This window comes from Cryptotermes secundus, unplaced genomic scaffold, assembly GCF_002891405.2.
Source record: "Cryptotermes secundus unplaced genomic scaffold, Csec_1.0 scaffold1729, whole genome shotgun sequence".
Lineage (NCBI taxonomy): Eukaryota > Metazoa > Arthropoda > Insecta > Blattodea > Kalotermitidae > Cryptotermes > Cryptotermes secundus.
In genome coordinates this window covers 234586-255356 of record NW_019733345.1, presented here as the reverse complement: position 1 = coordinate 255356, position 20771 = coordinate 234586, and the positions used below count along the sequence as shown (strand labels likewise).

The window sequence follows — 20771 nt, the reverse complement described above, 5'->3', positions numbered from 1 at the left end:
TACAAAACAAAAATAATCCCCGCAGCATTGATAGTCTTCAAAATGAAATTACACGCGTAATTCATTCAATTACCGTCGACGAACTGCAGAGAGTGTCGCGTAATTTATTTGTGAGATGCGCGGCATGTTTGCAAGCAGAAGGAGGTCACTTTCAGCACCTGTTATAAACCACGGTAAGTTATCTTTTTACTGTATTCTTATAAATGTGTGCATGTAGAGCAACTGATGGACGGAGACTCAGCGACACCACTACACTCACGCTATCGGGGAACGGCACTGCAGTCGCGGGGAGGAGTTGCATCCGTTCTGCGGTGGTATGACTCACGGCAAATTGCAGCCGCGGCACGCACTTGATTGTACGCACTGTATATTGGGGGGTGGGGGGTGAGCCAGGATAGCTCAGTATAAGTGACTGGCTACAGGGTGAACAGCCAGGGTTTGATTTCTGGAAGGGACAAGAGATTTTCCTCTTCTTCACAGCATCCAGAGCAGCTCTGGAGCCCCCCCCCCCCCCNCCCAGCCTCCTGTCTCTCACCAAATTTAATGTTACCCAGTCAAGAAAACCTCAATGTTGTGTTTCCTCTGTTTAAGATTTCCCAGTGCTCAAGTCCACTACTTCCCAGAGAAACCTACAAAAGGTGTTTTGCTGTATTATTTAGATGAGCTTCATACTTCAGAGGGTTATTAATTGCCTAGAACACATGTCTTTTAGTTTGTTTTGCTAGATGCAAGCACCCCATTGCCCAGTGGTAGTATCACACACACACTCCCTCTCTCTCTCTCTCCTCCCTTTCCATCCCTGCAGACAGAAGTGAAGATACAGTAATAGTATTTCTGTTTCACTTGTTTTACACCCAGGATCAGGAAACAGCATTACAGTGGCGGACCCGTCTCAGCATTGGTGTGGACACAGCACGAGGTATTGTGCACCTTCACACGACATTTGAGAAACCTCTGATCCACAGAGATATCAAGAGTGCCAACATACTCCTGGACCACCAGATGGTACCCAAGGTGCGCTGACACAAAATGTTGGTTGTAATGGAGAGAGGATCTGCAGGCATTGTGTTACCTGGACGGGAGGTGTCTGAATGTGACATGGCTCCATGCTAAAAAGTGTGTCAGCGTAGAAAATATGATTATATTTTCATGTGGTGTGGCTAGAGATTGTGTTTGGATTGGTAACTGGATTTGTTGGACGCTTACACTTGTAACTACAAATAACTATGACAGTCTCATGGGGTTACACACTCTGAAGATGACTGTGACTACAGCACACATAAAGTCTTCTCAGTCTTCACTAGCCGTTGCTTGGTAGCAGCTTCCAGCAGCGGACATTTCCCTTCCTCTGGGTTCCCGGACTGTCCCCAGCCTCAACTACCAGCTTCTCACTTCTTACAACTCCAGCTCTCAACTGACTCCATTAGTCCTTGTTATAGAGCCCTGGCATGGGCCACACAGAAAATATCTCTTCCATTATTTCATGTTCCCTTGTTGCTGGGGAAACAGCATGTCCTCAGAGCTGTTCCCAAGCAACAGCTGTTGCACTGTCACCTGTTTATGCAGCTGTTACTTGGCAGTGGGTCTACATGCACACCCTGAAGTTGGAGCAACAGGAATTTATGAAACTGTACAGCTTTGCATTACAGATGACTGTAATTTTAATATTCACTGCTGTGTGAATCTCAGGTATCAGTTTTATACGGTTACTGTAGTCAATCATATGAAAGACAGTAAACATTTAAAAGCGTGTTATACATTGCATTTATTAAGTCCCTTTCTTTTTTACAGTCATTTTCTGCACCAATCCAAACTTCGTTGGCCTTCTAATATGTATCCATGGGAAACTGGCAACACTGATTCTTTGATTTTTTAAGTAATACTGTATTTCAGCATCCTGTTTTAGTTGTCAATTAATTTCACTGTTTGCAGTTCCATCTTTTCTTACAGTTTTTGTTAATGTTCAGTGGTCATCTAATTGTGCTTCACTATTGTATTATGTTCACAGCATGTTTTGGCCATGCATGATCTTCATCAGGTATATTAAAAAGTTCCACTGTATTTTGTTCATGATGAGAGAAGATTAATTAATATGTACATATAATGCTTGGAATTACCATATTACTTTGAATATATGAGTAAGACATATAAGACAGTAAGTGGCTGCATCTTAACTACCCATAGTATCATTCAGTCAGTGTATTGATCAGTAGCAGCCTGTATTATGCAGTTTCCTGTGAAACGCAATGGAATTTTCTGCAGAGCGTATAGTTGATGTAATTTTTCTTCATCAGCTGGGCGACTTTGGATTAGTACGTCTTGGACAGCAGAGCAACAGTATGACGATGCCGACAACAACTGTGCTGGGTACGTCTGCATACATGGCACCAGAAGCTTTCAGAGGAGATGTCTCTGTCAAACTTGATACCTTCAGCTTTGGCGTTGTAAGTTAGCTGTTATTTAAAAATACACAATGTGTCCCTGTTCTGTTAGGACTGTGTTCATTAAAAATACAAGACGTGAATTATTTTCAAAATTTCACTCTCTTTATTCAGAATCGTCTGCTTCTGAATCAATACATAGTTGGAACTGATTGAAAAGTTTTTAAAAACGCTCACTGTACTCCTTTTGTGGAATCACATTTAAAACTGTGGTACATTCCCTTTGGATGTCCTGGATGCTGTCGCGACGGTCTCCTTTCATTGCCAACTTAATTTTTGGGAACAATCAGAAATCTGCTGGAGCCAAATCTGGTGAATACGGAGGATGATCACGGACTGTGATCCCTTTTCTGCCCAAAAAATCGCTCACAATATTCAATTTGTGGGATGGAGCACTGTCGTGGAGGAGCGACCAGGAACCTTGCTCTCAATATTCAGGTCAAATTCGAAGAATTCTCGCCCACAAACGATTGAGGACTCCGAGATAATAATCAGAATTCACTGTTTGACCTTCTGGCAGAAATTCCTTGTGAATGATTCCTTTGGAATTGAAGAAAACGGTTAGCCGTGTCTTTACTTGACTCTTTTGCATGCACACTTTCTTTGGTTTTGGCTTCTTTGGGCTCAACCACGCTGCACTCTGCCGCTTTGTGAGAGGCTCATATTGAAAGCACCATGTCTCATCACCAGTAACAATCGATTTTGTAAATTTTGTATCACTTTGGGCTGACCATAACATGTCTTTGCAGTGTTCCACTCTGGCATGTTTTTCATCGCCTGACAGAGCATGCGGTACAAATCGCGCACAGACCTTCCATTTGCCCAAATCCTCGGTCAAATTTCGATGCACAGTACTTTTTGGTATTCCCAAAAGCTCCTTGATGATTCTTGCAGAAACACATCTGTCTGATGCAAGGATTTCGGTCACTTTTTTCACATTTTCTTCAGTGTGACTTGTTCTCAGCTTTGATGCACGTGGAGTGTCTTCAGTGTTCTCCCTGCCGTCACGAAATACAGCATACCATAGAAAAATGTTCACGTGACTCAAACAATCACTACCGTTCACAATTTTCATCATTTCATACGCTTTTCTGGCTGTTTTGCCTAACTTCAAACAAAATTTGATGTTGGCTCTCTGTTCAACTGCCATTATCTGATGAGCTTCAGAACAGTACTGTTACATTCAAAGTCAGAACTCATGATGCAGCTATGCTTGCACTTTGAAATTACAGACAGGCACAGCTGAAACTTCAAGAATCTTAACACCACAACTCACCAACAGATGGCATTGCAGGGCAAAATTAAAAGAAACGAGTTCTAACAGATCCTGGACAAACTGTGTAGTTGTTCCTAGTATGGGAAAGTTAAACTCTCAATATACCCAAGGTTTTGTTGTATCTCTATGCTTGCATCTTTGACAAAAGTGCAGTGCTGATATTTCATGATGCAGTTATCTGAGATGAAATCAACAGACATCAGATTTGAGACTAAATGGAGGAATTTTTAAAATGTTTTCTGATTGCTTTTGTGCACGGGAAACTGAGGTGTTAAAACTAATCTGCAGTTTTTTTACTGTCTTGAGAATCTAATAGTTGCCCAGTCAGTCAAGAAATACTCTGCTTTTTATCCCATTCACACGCTGTCCCGTATGACATGAGACAAATTGCTTGTAGCTACCTGTTTTTGTTACACTGCAGAGTGTCCAGAGTAAAAATTCAGGGATTTGTTGCCCATAAAAGTAGAAGTGATGTTTTCCTTTAAAATGTTAATAGAATTAGAAGAATTGGCCCCTAAATGCAGAGGTGACAAAATCAGGTTTAAAGTAATTCTGAAATTATTACTCAATTCATAAAGTTTTCTGCACTTCTCTGTGGTTTTAATGTATGGCTTTGTAAATGTTCCCAGTCAGAAATGTCAGTATACTCCATGCTGTACTCAGAGCTTCCCTCCTGGCAGGAATCAGAGACAGCAGAAATCCTAGAGGGAGGTGCTTAAGCAAGGAGAGTTACATAGTAATTGGCCACTCCATAGCTCAAGTGGTTAGTCGCTAGATCCCACCGCGGGGGCCCGGGTTCGATCCCGGGTCTTGTCAAGTGGGATTTGTGGTGGACAAAATGGCACTGGGGCAGGTTTTCTCCGAGTACTACAGTTTCCCCTGCCAATCTTCATTCCACCAATTGCTCCACAATCACCCTCACCTATCATCGGGCTGGTACAACAGGCCAGAAGTGGCCGCAGTACAAGGAACTTAGTCCCACCCCACTAGCAATAAAAAATAATACATAGTAATTAGTAAACAATAATTTTTATTACAAAGTAACTGTTCTGTGTGAAAATGATGCTTATTTTTTGTTTTGTTATTATTATGATAGATAGTTGTGACTCCCTCTATCCGCAAAAGTTGGCACTAACTTTGCCAACAAGTGGGGGTTGCTTGGTCAGTATAGTTCGCTTGCAGACTACAGATCATGGAGTTGTGATAGATAGGTGTACACCCCTTGTATGAAAGTCATTTAAGTGTAAAATGCTCCAGGAGAATGGGACAGTGGGGTGAGCCGGTTATACAAATCTGTCATCTGCATGAGAGCATTGTGATTTTCACCCTTTTCTGGCCTTCAGTTGTTTCCATTTTTCTGTTTCAACAACAGACCAACATGTTTTTGTGGTAATGCTTGCGTGGGAGGCTCTTTAGGTGGCATAGCAGATTGAAGGGAGAAAGATATCAGATTTTCTGTAATGTGATCACAAATTCAGCTGCTGATTACTGTAATGGCGAGTAAATGTGTATCATAACTAAGGCTCGGATTTCTATGACCTGAAAACCTTGAAAATATCCATGCATTTATGCCCTAAAAATGGCAAAATATGACAGAATGGCCCACAAAAAGAAGTAAGTATTTAACAAAAATTCCTAAGAAAGGCAACTTATTAAGAAGTTTACAAAGTTATTTTGTCCTGAATAAATATCTTTAAGCTCTGAAGCATCGATCACAGCACATTGCTGACCCCATAAAGAGAAAAGCTGAATGGCGTTTTATTGAAAAGTGTACAAAGTTATTTTTTCTGAATAAATGTCTTTAAGCCGTGAAGCATCCATCACAACACAATGCTGACCCTGTAAAGAGAAAACATGAACGAAAGTATTGTTTATTTTAGCGTGAAGATTAAAGTGTGCTAATAGTTGCAGGTAAACAATTTGTACGGTACCTTAATCTTCCTTTTCAGTAGAGTTGCACTGAATGACAACATGCATTTTCATTTCTCGAACTTGAAGGACCTCCGATTGTCACTAACAATGGCCTTGTATTTGGAGAAACTCCTTTCTACGTCGCAAGATGTCACAGGGGCATACTTAAAACAAGTCAAATCACTTGCGTCAAGTTCTAATTCACTCTTGTCAAATTTAACTTTTTTTGCCGCAAAGAATGTCAGAAACTGTACACAGTGTTGAATATCCAGGATTTCGTTGGAGCACATTTTGTAATTTTGCACTAATTTTCACAACAACTTTGCCCTGTGCTTGATGTAGTTCACTTTCAACTTTCTTAACAATTTGTAATGCATTGCACAGTTGCATGCCCACAGCTTCAAGTCTAATGATGGATTTTGATATCACACTGAAATTTGATTTTATGTACGCTAGATTTCTTGACGTGGTTGATGAAAACAAGTTTTGTAAGGTTCGAATTGAAGATGAATCATCTCTGTCAAACTTCATGAAGATATTTTCAATCACACTATAGAGTGTGCAATAATAATCTCCAGCATCGAGCCAAGTCCCCCATCGTGTTAGAATAGGCTTAAGGGGAAGGGGTAGTGATGGAGCTTCTTCTTTAAACTTCTGCAATCGAAGTGGAGCCTTAACAAAAATTTTCTTCCCATTTGCTATTAATTCATCTACATCAAAGTAGCTCTCTTGCACCTCTTCTGCTACCCTATGCAGAGCATGTGCGAGACACGTTGCATGAATCATTTTGGGATACAGTACCTGAAGTCCCTTTGCTGCCTTTACCATATATGGAGCGGCATCCGTTAAGAGGAACACATTCTCTCATTCTACCTTATTTGGCCACAGCAAATTCATCGCATTGCCGAAAACAACGGCAATGGAAGAATTATTCACTTTTTCCAACACCTCACATGCCAATAGGAATATATCTCGAGGCTGGTCATCTTTCAGTGTACCAACAACAACATTCGCTACAAATCTACCACTTATGTCAGTAGTTTCGTCGATAGACACCCATATTTTATTATTTCCGACACAGTTTCTTATTTTATTGGTGGTAACATCGTAGCAGGAAGTGAGATAGTTCTTTCTTAATGTGGATTCGGTCGGAATGGGATGAGTTATATATTTTTTGAGGAAGTTTCAGAAACTAGGTGTATCTACTTTATGTAATGGAATATTTGATGAAACCATCATAGTACAAAGATCCTTTGAAAACTCGGAGGCATTTCCTGATTTCGGTGAACTGGAGGATGACTTTTCAAACAACAATCGCTGTTTACTTTCCGTGGTAATTTCTCTGTTTACACAGCTTCTATGTTTAGCTGTATTGCAGTGTTGTTGCACCGTAAAACGTTTGTCAGCCGTAACTTTCACTTCACACATTTTGCAGAATAAAATTTCTCTGTCAGTACTAAAATATTTGTCACCAAACTCTTTAATAAAACCACACAACTTCACGCTATTAGAGCAATTGACTTTAGGTATCTTGAAACTATACTGAACAACTGAAGTTATGAATACAGTACTGTATTGGACGGGTTTCGGGAGAGGGTAGAAATTTACCACTTTGTGGATGGAAAAATTTTTCACCAATATGCAAGAAACAAACTGGACTTCAGATATCACTGCAGTGGAGGAGAAAAAGAGACACAGACAGACAGAGGCAGATGTGGCAATTTCTCTTTTCAAAGTGGTTGATTCTACGCCAGGTCAGGAACCGTTACCCTTCACACTGTACAGTATTCCTTCAAATCCCGTTACACAAGGCCAAATATTTCTAAGAAGTGAAGTTCCAAATAACATCGTTGCCAATACTTGCAAATATATTTCTGAGCAATAAGTGAAACTCGCCTAAAATATGACCACAAATATGATTTTATATCACTTCAGGCCCAAATATGACCTAAAGCTAAAATATGGTTCAAATATGCATTTGTATGACCAATAAAAACCGTATTTTCATGTTCACAAGAGTCAGAAATGCGTTTATATTTAATTATACATGTGAAAAGATGCCAGGATAGAAATATGACATGTCATAGAAATCCGAGCCCTAATCATAACTTTTGGCAGATGTATGGCTACCAGATAACTGGATGTAGTAATGATTGTGGTATGTGGATCCCAGCAGGTCTCCACTTTTAGTGTTACGAATATCTGTAATGGGTAAGTCAAATTAGGTGTACAGATACAAAGGAAAGAGACTGTTGTCGGGAGATAGGTGATCGCAAGGAAGACTGGGGAAGGCATATGGAATGAACTTTGGAACTTAATATTGTAGTACAAACCTGTGGGCAGTAGAAATATAGATTGTCCAAGAAAGAGATGCAGAGACCGCTTGTGGGGATGAGAGTTGATTGAATAGGGTTTATAAGAACCAACAATCCAATTGGTTCAAGCACAAGTCAGATTATATATATATAGTAAAACCTGCCTTAAATGGACCCTTTATTAAACAGAATTTGTCTTAAATGGAAATATATTCAGGTCCCATGACTTTGGGGCTGAAAGAGATGTTAAGTATCCTGGATTAAACAGAAACTGTCTAATGCAGAAACGGGAATCAAAATAATCCTTCATACAGAAAATTTCCAGTATTCCGGAGTGTATCGTGTAGAAGAATTTTAAGCATCCTGTACATTCTACAGAATTTTGTTTTCTCTGACTCTTTCAATTCAGCTTTTAACAGTACTGCACTACCTGCACTGAAGTGCAACTGAACTCTTTGCCCCTTCTGGAAATTTTACTCAGTAAGGGCTCTAGGCCTACATTTTTACTTTAGTCTAGCAGTTATCGTGGCTACAAAGATGAGTTGTGCTTGATCTTAACACAAGAGTAAAAGTGATTCATGCAAGTGAGCGAGATAAATTGTCTGTTAAGCAGATCATGAAGATGTTCAACGTCGGTAAAACTCAAGTGTATGAGATTCTAAAGAAGAAAATGGAAATTTTGAAGTGTTGTGAAAATTGTGCGAATGAAAAATAAAAAGAGAACTTAAGAAAACTGCAAATGAAGACGTTAATGAACTAGTGTGGGGGAGACAATGGATATCAATGCAGTAGTTCAGAATTATAGAGAAAGTCAAAAAGGAAGAGAGGAGGAGGAAGAGGAAGAAGAAGAAAATGACATTGTGATAGAAGAAGAAAAGTGTAGAGTGAAGACTTATCAGGATGCTGCCAACAGTTTAAAGGTACTGCAGGAGTTTGCCATGCAATGCAATGATTCAGACATGCTTACTCCAATTTCTCAAGCTAAAGTGTTTGTGGAAAGTCAGGCAGCCAAGAGAGTAAACTGTGAGCAAAAAACTCTGCTTGAGTTCTGGTAAAATTATAAAAAGTGAGTACTGCAGTTTTTTTTCTGTTCATTTTACTTTTCGCATGTGTTCAATGATTATAGTGTGAATAAATTAATGAGTCTGGTGTTTTATTTTGTCTTAAATATGTGCATGTCCTGGTTTAATTATTATAGTATACCTTGATTGAATGGAAACCTGGCTTCAGCAGAAAAAATATTCTGGACCCTTGAGATTCTGTTTAAGACAGGTTTTACTGTATATATTTAATACTGTTGATTGTAATACACTCAACTCTCGATTATCCGGGATAATGGTGGGGATGGAAATCACGATTAATCGAAAACCCAGTTAAGACAAATTTTATTAAAAGTAGTATTGTAATACTGTACCTTCATAATACTATATGCCTACCTGTATTTAAATTTATTCAATCTCATTTTTATGTCATCTCATGGCCCATTTAATACTTTTTTACATTACACTGAAGTATGAATTAGTTATTTCAGTCACATTGTTCAACAACATCCAACACTTTTTACAAATATTCACACTTAACACTTAAAAAATTTAATATTGTCGTTTGCTTTTTCGCCGCATTTTCCTTTTTACAGATATCTGTACGAAGCCTACGTAATATTAGCTTGTCACTTAAAAACTCTTCTCTTCACTCTCAAGATAGTCTAGTAAGGATTCCAAATGATTAAGAGCAGCACCATGTGATACTTTCTTACTAGCAGCACTGTCCACCTCTTCCTCATTCTCACTTTCTTTCCGCTCTTCTGACTGCACCCCCACTGAACTTACGATTTCGTCACTGGTTAACATTTCGAAGCCCGGCTCATATGAGTTACTGTTGAATACTTACCACAACACGCTTCCTTTTACACCCTGACATTTGCTAACGCACTTGAAGATCGATACAAAGAGACTAATTGGGCCAGTATATCTGTCCTTGAAACTTTCCACAAATCCTTGCATTCTTTCACCCCTACCCTAGAACATTGTGTTAGTATAACGGGACGAAAAAATGCTGAGCTCGGTTCACACTAGTGCGAAAATAGTGTTACAACTCACCATGTGAAACAAAAGTGAATGAATATTAAACAACATATAAGCCTCAAAAAAGCCCCGGTTAAGCCACCCCCCGGATAATCGAGAGTTGAGTGTATATCAGAATTCAAATGAAGACTGCCAGTATTTTTTTCTGTTCATTTGAGATTATCTTTCCAGGAGAATGTTCATTACCATTTTGTATTATAGTAACTGGTGTGTGAATCTCACTGACCAACTGGGCAGTGCTGTAGGATGGTACTGAATGCAGGAGGGTCCTGAGATCAATTCGTGGTCACATCTGTATGCAGATTTCTCTTCCCAGGCTCTGTCCCATGGTTTAGAGACCTTTTCAGTTTACCTTTATAAACCATCATTCCATAAGAACAACATCTCCAGTAACAGAATTTGCTGTATAGCTGCCTCCGCCTAAAAAATTGTGTCTGCAGCCTTTCCTGAGTGGACAGAGGCCAGAGGGGTCATTGTGACCCTACCTGGAGGCACTCAACAGATAACACATGGGCTACATAGGATTCTGTTAACCAAAGTTTTCAAATTTAATCCAAGAGAATACTGTGATTTTAAATGCACAATTTTTGTTATCTTTGTTATTTCTGTTATGTGTTTAATTTTTGGATGAAATGTTAATTGAATAAAACCATAAAGTTAGTGAATACTCTTAATAATATGGTACATGCTGTTTCAGGTGCTGTTGGAACTTCTTACAGGATTGCCTCCATATGATGATGGACGGGAGGGTCATGATCTGGTATGTAGATCACATGTCTGAATTATGATTTGAGTCTTGCTTGTTGCATGGTGCAGTCTTAACAGTCGTGTGTTTCAGGTTACTCATGTTGAAGCCATGTGTGAGGAAACTGACTCCATTAATATGTTACTGGACAAGCAGGCTGGAGACTGGGGCCAGTCTCATGATACTGGATGCAAGGAAGGGCCCAGTGTGGCAGTCAGCCTCTACACAGTTGCACTGAATTGTATTGAGGACAACAAGCGGAAACGTCCAAACATGACCACTGTATTGCAATGTCTGGAAGAAATTATTGGATTCATAACATAATAGAACAGCGTTTGAAAGGCGTGGTCTTTTGAGTCGTGTAGTTTGGAGAAAGTCTGACATTTTGAAGAGACATATTGCCTCCATCTTCAGGGTTGAAGAGTAAACAAAGCAACAAACCACCAGGAGTAGGCTGCCTCAGCTTGTGCTGGCCTGCACTTTATGACCTTGGAAGGGGAGGAGTCCATTAGTTTACCATTGTTATATTAGGCAAAGCAAAGGGTTAAGCATGACGGGAAACATTTAATTTTAATATGTTATGTGCAGTAAGTAAGTAATGAATGTAAATCTGTTTTGAAGTAAAATATCTGTATCAGAATTATGTGTTTTATTTAATTTTTATTGGTGGGTTTTGAGAAAATGCATTTGGTCTGATGATGACCAAATACACAGTCATAACATGTAGCCAGTTAATAGAAGTTCTGAAACACCGAAATTAAAGAAAGTTTATTGATAACAATGGTTGTGTAGCAACAAAATAATATAATAAATCTGCCTTGTAGAAAAATACATGATGAATGTGTAATTGTCACAGGAAGTTATGGAGGGCCGATCACGGTGGCTGTGCAGTTTAAGGCATTAACTGTCTTTGCCTGCTCAAAGACTGGGGTCTTGGGTTTGAATTCCACTCAAGGCATAGATATCTGTGTGTCTTTATTCTGTGTTTCGGCTGCCTTGTGACTGGCTGATCACCCATCCAAGGAGTCCTACCAACTGTCTGTAGGATTGCAAAGCTGCAAAAGTGGCCAGGGCTCAACAAAAGGCTGTAGAGCCATTGATGAATGCATGAAGTTATTACAGAGGGCCTGTGAACCATGCCGCATCAGAAAGAGAGGAGATAAAGCTCCACATAATAGTGTCCACAATAAAACTGAAAATTGTTCATGTACCATATTCCAAAGGTTGGCTGTAGTTTTAAAATATGGTTGGTTGGTTTCCAGTGGCTGCATTTTGGATCTTTTAACTCATTTTGTTTCTTGCTTCCCAATAGAGAGCACTCAAGTTGCATCTTGAAGAAGTTTGCACTTTTCTTTTGGGAAGCTTTGCCAGGTTTGTTGCTTATTTTGCACTACCCAGGGGACACGTATGACCTAAAGAATGTCACGGACACAAGCAACTTTGTCCCCGAGTTTTAAAATATTTTCATTCTCATTTCATGGGGTTTTGTGGTGAACATCTTGGTTCTGTTAATAGGAAGTAATTTCTTATGAAGGTGAATATCATGTGCTAGTGATTATGGAGTTAAATTATCACATAATGCATCAGTTTAATAAAGGTCAGTCTGATTTGGAATGTACAGGAAGCAAAGTTAAAAGGCAGTATCAATTTAACCACAATCTGTGAAAATTACTTTCTCTCCATCACTAAAGCCTATGTTTGCTAGTTTCACAAACGGCCTCACCAATATTGCATATACAATAAAACATCAAAAGTTTGAAATTTTACAGTTGGCAGAAAATAATGTTTTAATTTCATACTTACCAGATTAGATTCAGCTCTGTCTTCCTGTTGTTCATTAACAGTTAAGTACGATATTTTTTGCTGGTTTAATTCATGGCAATTATTTTAAAGTTGTTTAAGGAACATATGTACATAGGTAAGTCAGTAATTATACGCAATGTAGCTATAAATTTTATTTCAATACAAATAGAAAACTTACATTAACATCGTAAGTTTTGAGGTTTTCACGGCGATGACTATGAAGAAAGTCATCTTCTGGGATCTGGTGCCATGTATTCTTGGTTTTAACCAACGTTTTGGAGGAACGTATTGCCTCCATCTTCAGGGCAGGTGAATCGCGATGCGAATACAGAGAGCAGTAGCATTGCAGTTACTGCTCTCTGTATTCGCATCAGGATTCATCTGCCCTGAAGATGGAGGCCATACGTTCCTCCGAACCGTCTGTTAAAACCAAGAATACACGGTTCCAGATCCCAGAAGATGACTTTCTTTACATTAACATCATTTTTCAACATAGTCTCCTTGCTTTTCAATGCACTTGGTCCATCGTTAAACAAGCTTCCTGATGCCCTCAGAAAAGAAGGTTTTTGGCTGAGCAGCGAGCCATGCATGCAGCACTTCCTTCACTTCTTGGTCCGAGGTGAATCGACGGCCACCTTAATGCCTCTTTGAGTGGACCAAACAAGTGGTAGTCAGAAGGGGCGAGATCATGACTATACGGAGGATGAGACATTACATCAAACTTGAGTTTCTGGAGGGTTTCAGTAGTGTGGGCAGCAGTATGTGGACGAGCATTGTCGTGCAACAACACAACACCTTTCGACAGTAGTCCTCAGCGTTTGCTTTGAATTGCAGGTTTTAGCCTGTCAGTAAGCATCTCACTGTAACGAGCACTGTTTATTGTTGTGCCCCTCTCCTGATAATGTTCCAGTACTGGGCCTTGTGAGTCCCAAAAAAACTGTAAGCATCAATTTTCCTGCGGATGGTTGGCTTTTGAACTTTTTCTTGCTGGGCAGTTGTGGATGTTTCCATTCCATACTCTGCCGTTTACTCTCCGGCTCGCAATGATGGATCCATGTTTCGTCACCAGTGATGATTCTGTCTAAGAAGATGTCACGTTCGTTACCATGGCGATCCAAATGTTGGCAGATGTCCAAGCGCATTTGTTTATGCAACACTGTGAGTTGTTTTGGGACCCATCTTGCACAGACGTTATGAAACCCAAGTCTGTTGTGGATGATTTCGTAGGCAGAACCATGACTAATTTGCAGACGATTTGCCACTTCATCAATAGTAACTCATCTGTCAAACAGAACCATGTCATGTGCACTCTCAATACTGTCCTCATTTGTGGCCATGGATGGTCGTCCGGCTCCTCCCTCATGCGTAACACTTGTGTGACCATTTTTTAATTTTTTAATCCATTCGTAGACACTCCGTTGCGACAAAACACTTCCCGTATTGTGCTGAAAGTCTTTGATGGATTGCGGCCCCTGATACACCTTCCAACCACAAAAACCAGATCACCAAACGTTGCTCTTCTTTCGTGCAAACAGAAAGTGGAGCAGCCATGATTAACGGCAAGGCAATGACGATGGAATTGACCTAGCAACATCAAACATGCGCAGAAATAATGACAAGGAAACCACGCATGGCGATGCTGCGCAAAACGACAGTGCTGCCAACAGAAACACAAATACAACTGCATTGTGGATAATTATTGGATTCCCCTTGTATCATGCTTATGTGTGTAGCACATGTAAGATAGAACGTTGTTGGTGGCCACAATTTAAAATTTACCTTCTATGTTTGTTCTAGAGAAAGGTGTAAAAATTAATAAAGGCTTGGAAGTAGTGAGTTGTATAGTGATTTAAATCATTTGTGCTCCATATGTGCATACAAACTCACTTGAAGGCCACTTTTTAAACTACAAATTGGTGTAGAAAAAACGAAGTCACTTTGTTCCACAATACAAATTTCTCAACTGTGGAAGAGCAAGACTTTCATTGGTACTGTCTATAGTGCAGTCAGTCATTTATTTATATCGTATATACAAGTTGGTTGAGGTACTATGCTTCAAGCTGGAAGGTTGCGGGTTCGAGTCTTGATGATGTTATTGGATTCTTCCATTCACCTAATCCTTCCAGCTGCACTATGGCCCTGGAGCCAACTCAGCCTCTATCGGAAATGAGTACCAGGAATCTTCGTGGGACTAAAGGGCAGCCTGTGCATAAGGCTGCCAACCTCACCGCCATCTGTGAGTCGATTGCCTAGAAAATGTGGGATCCTTGACGTCTCACAACCCTATGGGTCTCCATGGCCTGTTACAGGGACAGCTTTGCTTAACCTCACCGCCATCTGTGAGTCAATTGTCTAGAGAATGTAGGAGCCTCGACGTCTCATAACCCTATGGGCCTCCATGGCCTGTTACAGGGATAGCTTTACTTAAACTCACCGTCATCTGTGAGCCAATTGTATAGAAAATGTGAAAGCCTCGACATCTCACAACCCTATGGGCCTCCACAGCCTCTTACAGGGATAGCTTTACTTAACCTCACCGAAATCTGTGAGCCGATTGTCTAGAAAATGTGGGTTCCTCAACGTCTCACAACTCTATGGGCCTCTTACAGGGATAGCTCTACTTAACCTCACCGCCATCTGTGAGTCAGTTGTCTAGAAAATGTGGGAGCCTCTATGTTGCACAACTCTATGGGCCTCTTACAGAGATAGCTTTACTTAACCTCACCGCCATCTGTGAGTCAATTGTCTAGAAAATGTGGGAGCCTCTATGTTGCACAACCCTATGGGCCTCCACGGCCTGTTACAGGGATAGCTTTACTTAACCTCACCACCATCTGTGAGCCAATTATCTTGAAAATGTGGGATCCTCAACGTCTCACAACCCTATGGGCTTCCACGGCCTCTTACAGGGATAGCTTTACTTAACCTCACCGCCATCTGTGAGTCAGTTGTCTAGAAAATGTGGGAGCCTCTACGTTGCACAAGCCTATGGGCCTCCACAGCCTGTTACAGAGATAGCTTTACTTAACCTCACCGCCATCTGTGAGGTGATTGTCTACAAAATGTGGGAGCCTCGACATCTCACAACCCTATGGGCCTCCACGGCCTGTTACAGGGATAGTTACCTTTAAGATGGGTTAAATAATTTCTGAAAAGATGATACTGAACTTGCCTGTTCTCTTCTTGTAAGAACTTGAGCCTTGACAATGTATTACACCCATTCATGGAAAATTGTCTTGCCTGTCATATTATGATTTTTATGTTGCATTATGGTCCTGACATTATCTCATGTTCTGGTCCCAAGGTCAGCCATTAGGGTGTTTTCACTGATATGGGTTTTAGACTGAAACATACTATATATAATATATATAAATGGGTGAAAATACAATTTTATTCTTGGGGCTGGGTTATTATTTGTGATCACCTCAGAGTTTGCAGGAGAAGAAAATACTTTTAAAAATTGTTTTAAATATTTGGTCTTAATATTTCTTATTATCACATGTAAGGGGGTACACATGACTAGCAATTGTGGATTCTAGATTTGATCAATGAATTTATTGGATATTTTTCGATTACAGTTACACTGGATTTCCACAGTTCACACATTGAACTCCTTGAGAACTAATCCCTCATTGTTCTCACTGTCCTTTGATTGGTTGGTTCTGCTTCTCTGTTCTGTATCACTCTCCTTGGCTGCAGCTCTCAGCTCTTCTGGTTTCCCTCACCTTGTGTAATCTGTCTTCTTGGTCTCAGCTGAGCCTTTGGTTGTGAGACGGTCTAGAACACACCTTCTCGAATGGTGCTGTTTTTTGTTTCCATGGTAACAGCCTGCCTATGTGCTCGTACACATTGTAACGTGAATGTGTTTACAGTTGCCGCCTAAGCAACAATGTATTCACTGCTTCTTGTTGTAGCTGAAACATAACTACTGAGCCGTTGTCTAGCAACAGACATCTCTGCTGTGCTTTTCTGACTGCGCAATTTCGGCTTTCAGGCTGCACATCACAGTATTTTCCTTCCTTTTGTCAATTTTAAATTTTTCCAAAACTGGAGAAGGGGGTCCAGATGCTTAGCTTGCTCCTCCTCAATTTCTGGGACTCATGTATAACAAAAATTATGTTCCCCCCACCAAAAAAATTAACCAGTAACTGAGTGGGTGAAATAAAGACAGTTGCCGTTTTAATGTGATAACTCTACAAATATCCCTCTGGAAACCAAGGTATAATATTAAAGTTGATCTCAAAGAAAATTGATTGTGGACTGGAATTATAATGCCTTGAGGATCTTGTGGTGCCATAAATTGCAGGGAAATATCTTGACCAGTTAAGCGACTATCAGCTTCTCAGATATTCAGGTCTGAGAATTTCATTTTAGGCTTTGTGTAATTAACGCTTTCATTGACAAGACAATGAATTGGAAAGGCTGTGGAAGGAGGTGGTCATGGCTTGATTTCAAGTAGTAATTAGTACCCTAGGATTATAGTGGACAGACTGAGGGAAATCACAGACACTCTGAGTCAGGGTAGCTGGTCCCAAAGCCGAGATTTGAACCCAGGAACACAAGGATATGAAACAGACGCACTAATCACTTCACTGTGACTTCTGGTTTCAGTCCACAAGAAACAGCACTTCAGTTGTGCAGAAGGCAACCCGTTAGCTTCTCATGATCTGTGATTTAAGGAGTTGGTTCAACCTATGAAAAGTGTGGTCCTCTGGGCTGTAATTTCAGAGAAAGGCCGATGCTTCGAAGGAATATACCGCCTCCATCTTCAGAAAGCAAGAAACCTGCAGAAGAAGCAGGCATTGGATAGTCTCTGACCCTGAAGATGGAAGCAGTATGCTCAAAATATATGGCTTACTCTTCATAGTCACTGATGTGTAAATCTCAAATCAAACGTGATAATACCTTTGCTTAATAATATTGATTTGGGATAGCGCAGTCAGTATAGTGGCCGGCTATGGGCTGGACGACCGAGGAGTCGGAGTTCGAATCCCGGTAGGGTCAAGAATTTTCTCCACGTCGTCCAGACCGGCTCTGGGGTCCAACCGATGTCATTTCCAATGGATACCAGGAGGCCTTTTCTCAAGGGGTAAAGCAGCTGGGTCCTGAAGCTGGCCATTCACCTCCATCTAATGCTAAGGTCAAGAAAACTTGGGACTATACATCCACTCCCCCATACGCCTTCATGGCTTAGTTCTTAATTAGTTAAGCACAGGAACAACTTTGCCTTTTTGCATTCTTAATAAGATGTGCTCTAAATGCAAGAGTTTTACTGTATACAGAATGCACCAGGAGGAAAGGTCAATATTCTGGGAGGTCAGGGTATCGGCCATTCTAAGCAACAAAGTGTATGTGCACATTGTGCTATTCCGAACGATTTCCGAGATACAGCTATTTCACTGTACTGCACTGTACTGTACTGTACACTGTACAGACGAGCAACACGCCATGTTCTCAAACGAGTTGCAAAGTGCATTGATGTTGAGCAGAAGCCCGGAGTGATATCGCAGAGCCGCGGCATTCTCTGAGAACCTTTGTTCCAGGCAAGCTTCATCATGCTGGCCCTGTCCCTAGACACCGTTCCATAAATGTATGAAGCCTGTTTTACGTTAAGTTCATAAATGCACCTGTCATGTATATCATTATCCGTTAATTAAATTGTGCTCGATTTCCATATGAGAGATCTCTGCATGACGTCAGCCATACTGGCCGATTACGAAGTCTGTTTTACCTTTTAAGGCCATGAATGGGCTTTCCTTATGTATCACAGAAGCCCATTCGCAGATTTTGTTCAAACTCGGTATTATGCGATATTACGGCTTGGAATTTATGATGACAGAACGAGATTCCTAACATGAATATTAGTATATATATATTCGGTACAGTAATGAGAAGAAATCAGTGTTAGCTGATACAGATGCGCTGTGTCGTGCCATATTTTAAATGTTTTCCATTTATCCTTAATGAAGGAAATATACAGATCGACCCGTGCGCCTAGTAAAACATTTGTTACACCCCTGCTTGCGAGTTACTGGACCGGAAGTGATGCCATAGAAGATGCGCATGAAAGAAAATATGTAGGAAACGCTATGAGCTCCAAGGAACTTAATTTTTAAAGCAGCCTGTGTTTCTTCTAACATAATCGAGTTTCTCCGTGTTACTATTGTTACGGCTGAATAGTGTGTCGAAAGCAAATAGAATTGGTGTATCTTCAAAGTTTCGTTCTTTGAAATTTGTTACAGTGGATGCAAAGTGTTACCTAACGATCACTCCATGGGCCAGTGAACTTCTCCCTGTTGAAAGGTGTTACCTTCCCCTCAATTTGAACGTGTCGAGAGAGTACAGCTGGGCACAGAAACAGGGTAATTATAGTAATCAGAGATTTCGTTTCTATAGAAGTTTGTACATAGTTCTATGCCCTTATGTATACCGTGAGCAAGAATATGCTGCCTAAATACTATTCACTTCCCTGTTCATTCATGCTGTAAGATAAACCTGCCAAATTAAGTACCACACCGCTCCATGTAGGAACCGTCTAGAGCAGGGGTCTCCAAACTTTTCGAAACGCGGGCCACATTAGGTAATTCAGCTCTTTCAACGGGCCGGACAAAATGAGAATTTAATAACTCTAGGTATATGAGTTTTATTGAAAACACAGAATTTCATAAATTAATTCAAAGTACGTGAGAATAAATTATCGTGTATTAATGACAACAGACAGTAGCTGCAAATGCTCATATTTTCATCACAAATTATAATAAAACAATTAATGCGAATGATGGAACTCTTTTTGCATTTTTAAAATCTGATTAAATTGAGGTTAAAATTTAGAAAAGCTAATCACAAGTAGCGACTTTAAATGTTCATCGGATAAGCTCTGTATTTCGACTTGATCTACTCCATCTGGGAAAAAGTTTGTTCACACAGATATGTCGTCCCAAAAATGGAGATAAATTTACAAGCAAATTTATTTAAATTTGGAAATTGCTCGGAGTTCAGAAATTTATAAAATTCGGTCAATTTTTTTCCCTGTATTTGTCTTTAATATATGATAATTGTAATGGCGCGTAGGTCACGTACATGTAGATATAGTTTTTTGGGGGTAAATTTGGAATAATAGTAGCTAGACTGTAAGATTAAGAAACAGAAATGATGAAACGAACCAGGAAGCTTGGGTTTACAAAGAAGTGTAACAGGCTATAGCTTAGTAATCAGAATGCTAAACCGGCAGTGTAATAGCGCTGACACTGAGGAAGAAGCTATATGAAGTAGGTCATAAACCCTATGGCAGGAGGAAAACGCTGAGTCGGAGAAGGCGGTAAACCCGAAAGAGTCAACCCCTTCTCGATATACAGCCAATGAGTAGGCCACACCGACCCAAAATCACGTCAGAATTGGCGGGCCAATATACCCCGGAACACAAAGAATCAGCAAAAAGAGGTTATATAAACCCTAGAAGAATCAATCAAAAAACCCTTTTTGCCTTTTGACTTTTTAATATTATTAAGTACCATAGAGTTCAGCCGGAGCCTATCGCAGAGAGAGCGATGGCAATGAGTGGTCGTTGGTTGGTGATGGCGAGCATCTGTTTTCTCAGCTCAAGTAAGTGAAACCAACTTCATATAGCCATGAACATTAAGTGTGATAGTGATAATTATAAAGCGTAAACCCCAGAGAAGGATAAGGCTAACTAGATGGATTAGGTTCATTAAGAGATACAGAGGAGTAGACTACCCGACAGCAGGGGGACAGGAGATAGGGCCAATGATGGCTGCAGGTTCATCATCAAATGTAATACAACTGACGAGCGTCGATAAGTGTGTATATAGAATGTATATAGCGACATAGGGAAATAGAATAGGATAGGAATGTGTGAGTTTAATTCAACCTAGCATTTCCTTAAGTGTTACCCTCTTCCCTGCCGACTCCAGGACCCCCCCAAAGCTTCGGCGAATTGCGAGTTAGGCCAGGGCAGTGACGTAAGCAATGATAAGTTTACGAGTTTTCTTGATATAACAAGATGGTGGCAGCATACTAAACCGGATGACAGAGCGGGATATTTCCACGCCCCCTGTCACCACGGCATAATAGTGGTGCAGCGGCGGCATAACAGTGGTGGAAGCGGTGGGATACCTCCACGCCCCCTGCACCACGACGTAACAATAATTTTCCTGAAATTCAATAATTTCCATTTGA

At 40.4% G+C, this 20771-nt stretch overlaps 1 protein-coding gene across 4 annotated transcripts in view; it reads left to right on the top strand.

Annotated features, from left to right (window-relative positions):
• LOC111868124 (interleukin-1 receptor-associated kinase 4) overlaps positions 1-11423 on the top strand; it is a 29958-nt gene extending 18535 nt beyond the window's left edge. For 2 of the 4 annotated variants that reach the window (XM_023858522.2, XM_023858523.2), the window contains exons 8-11: positions 859-1014; positions 2295-2444; positions 10725-10787; positions 10866-11422. In XM_023858522.2, the coding sequence (XP_023714290.1) occupies positions 859-1014; positions 2295-2444; positions 10725-10787; positions 10866-11096 (600 nt within the window). In that variant the 3' untranslated portion in view covers positions 11097-11422. Of the gene's footprint in view, positions 1-858; positions 1015-2294; positions 2445-10724; positions 10788-10865 lie in introns of all 4 variants that reach the window. The other 2 variants (XM_023858525.2, XM_023858524.2) reach the window with 2 other exon arrangements.
• The last annotated feature ends 9348 nt before the right edge of the window (positions 11424-20771 follow it).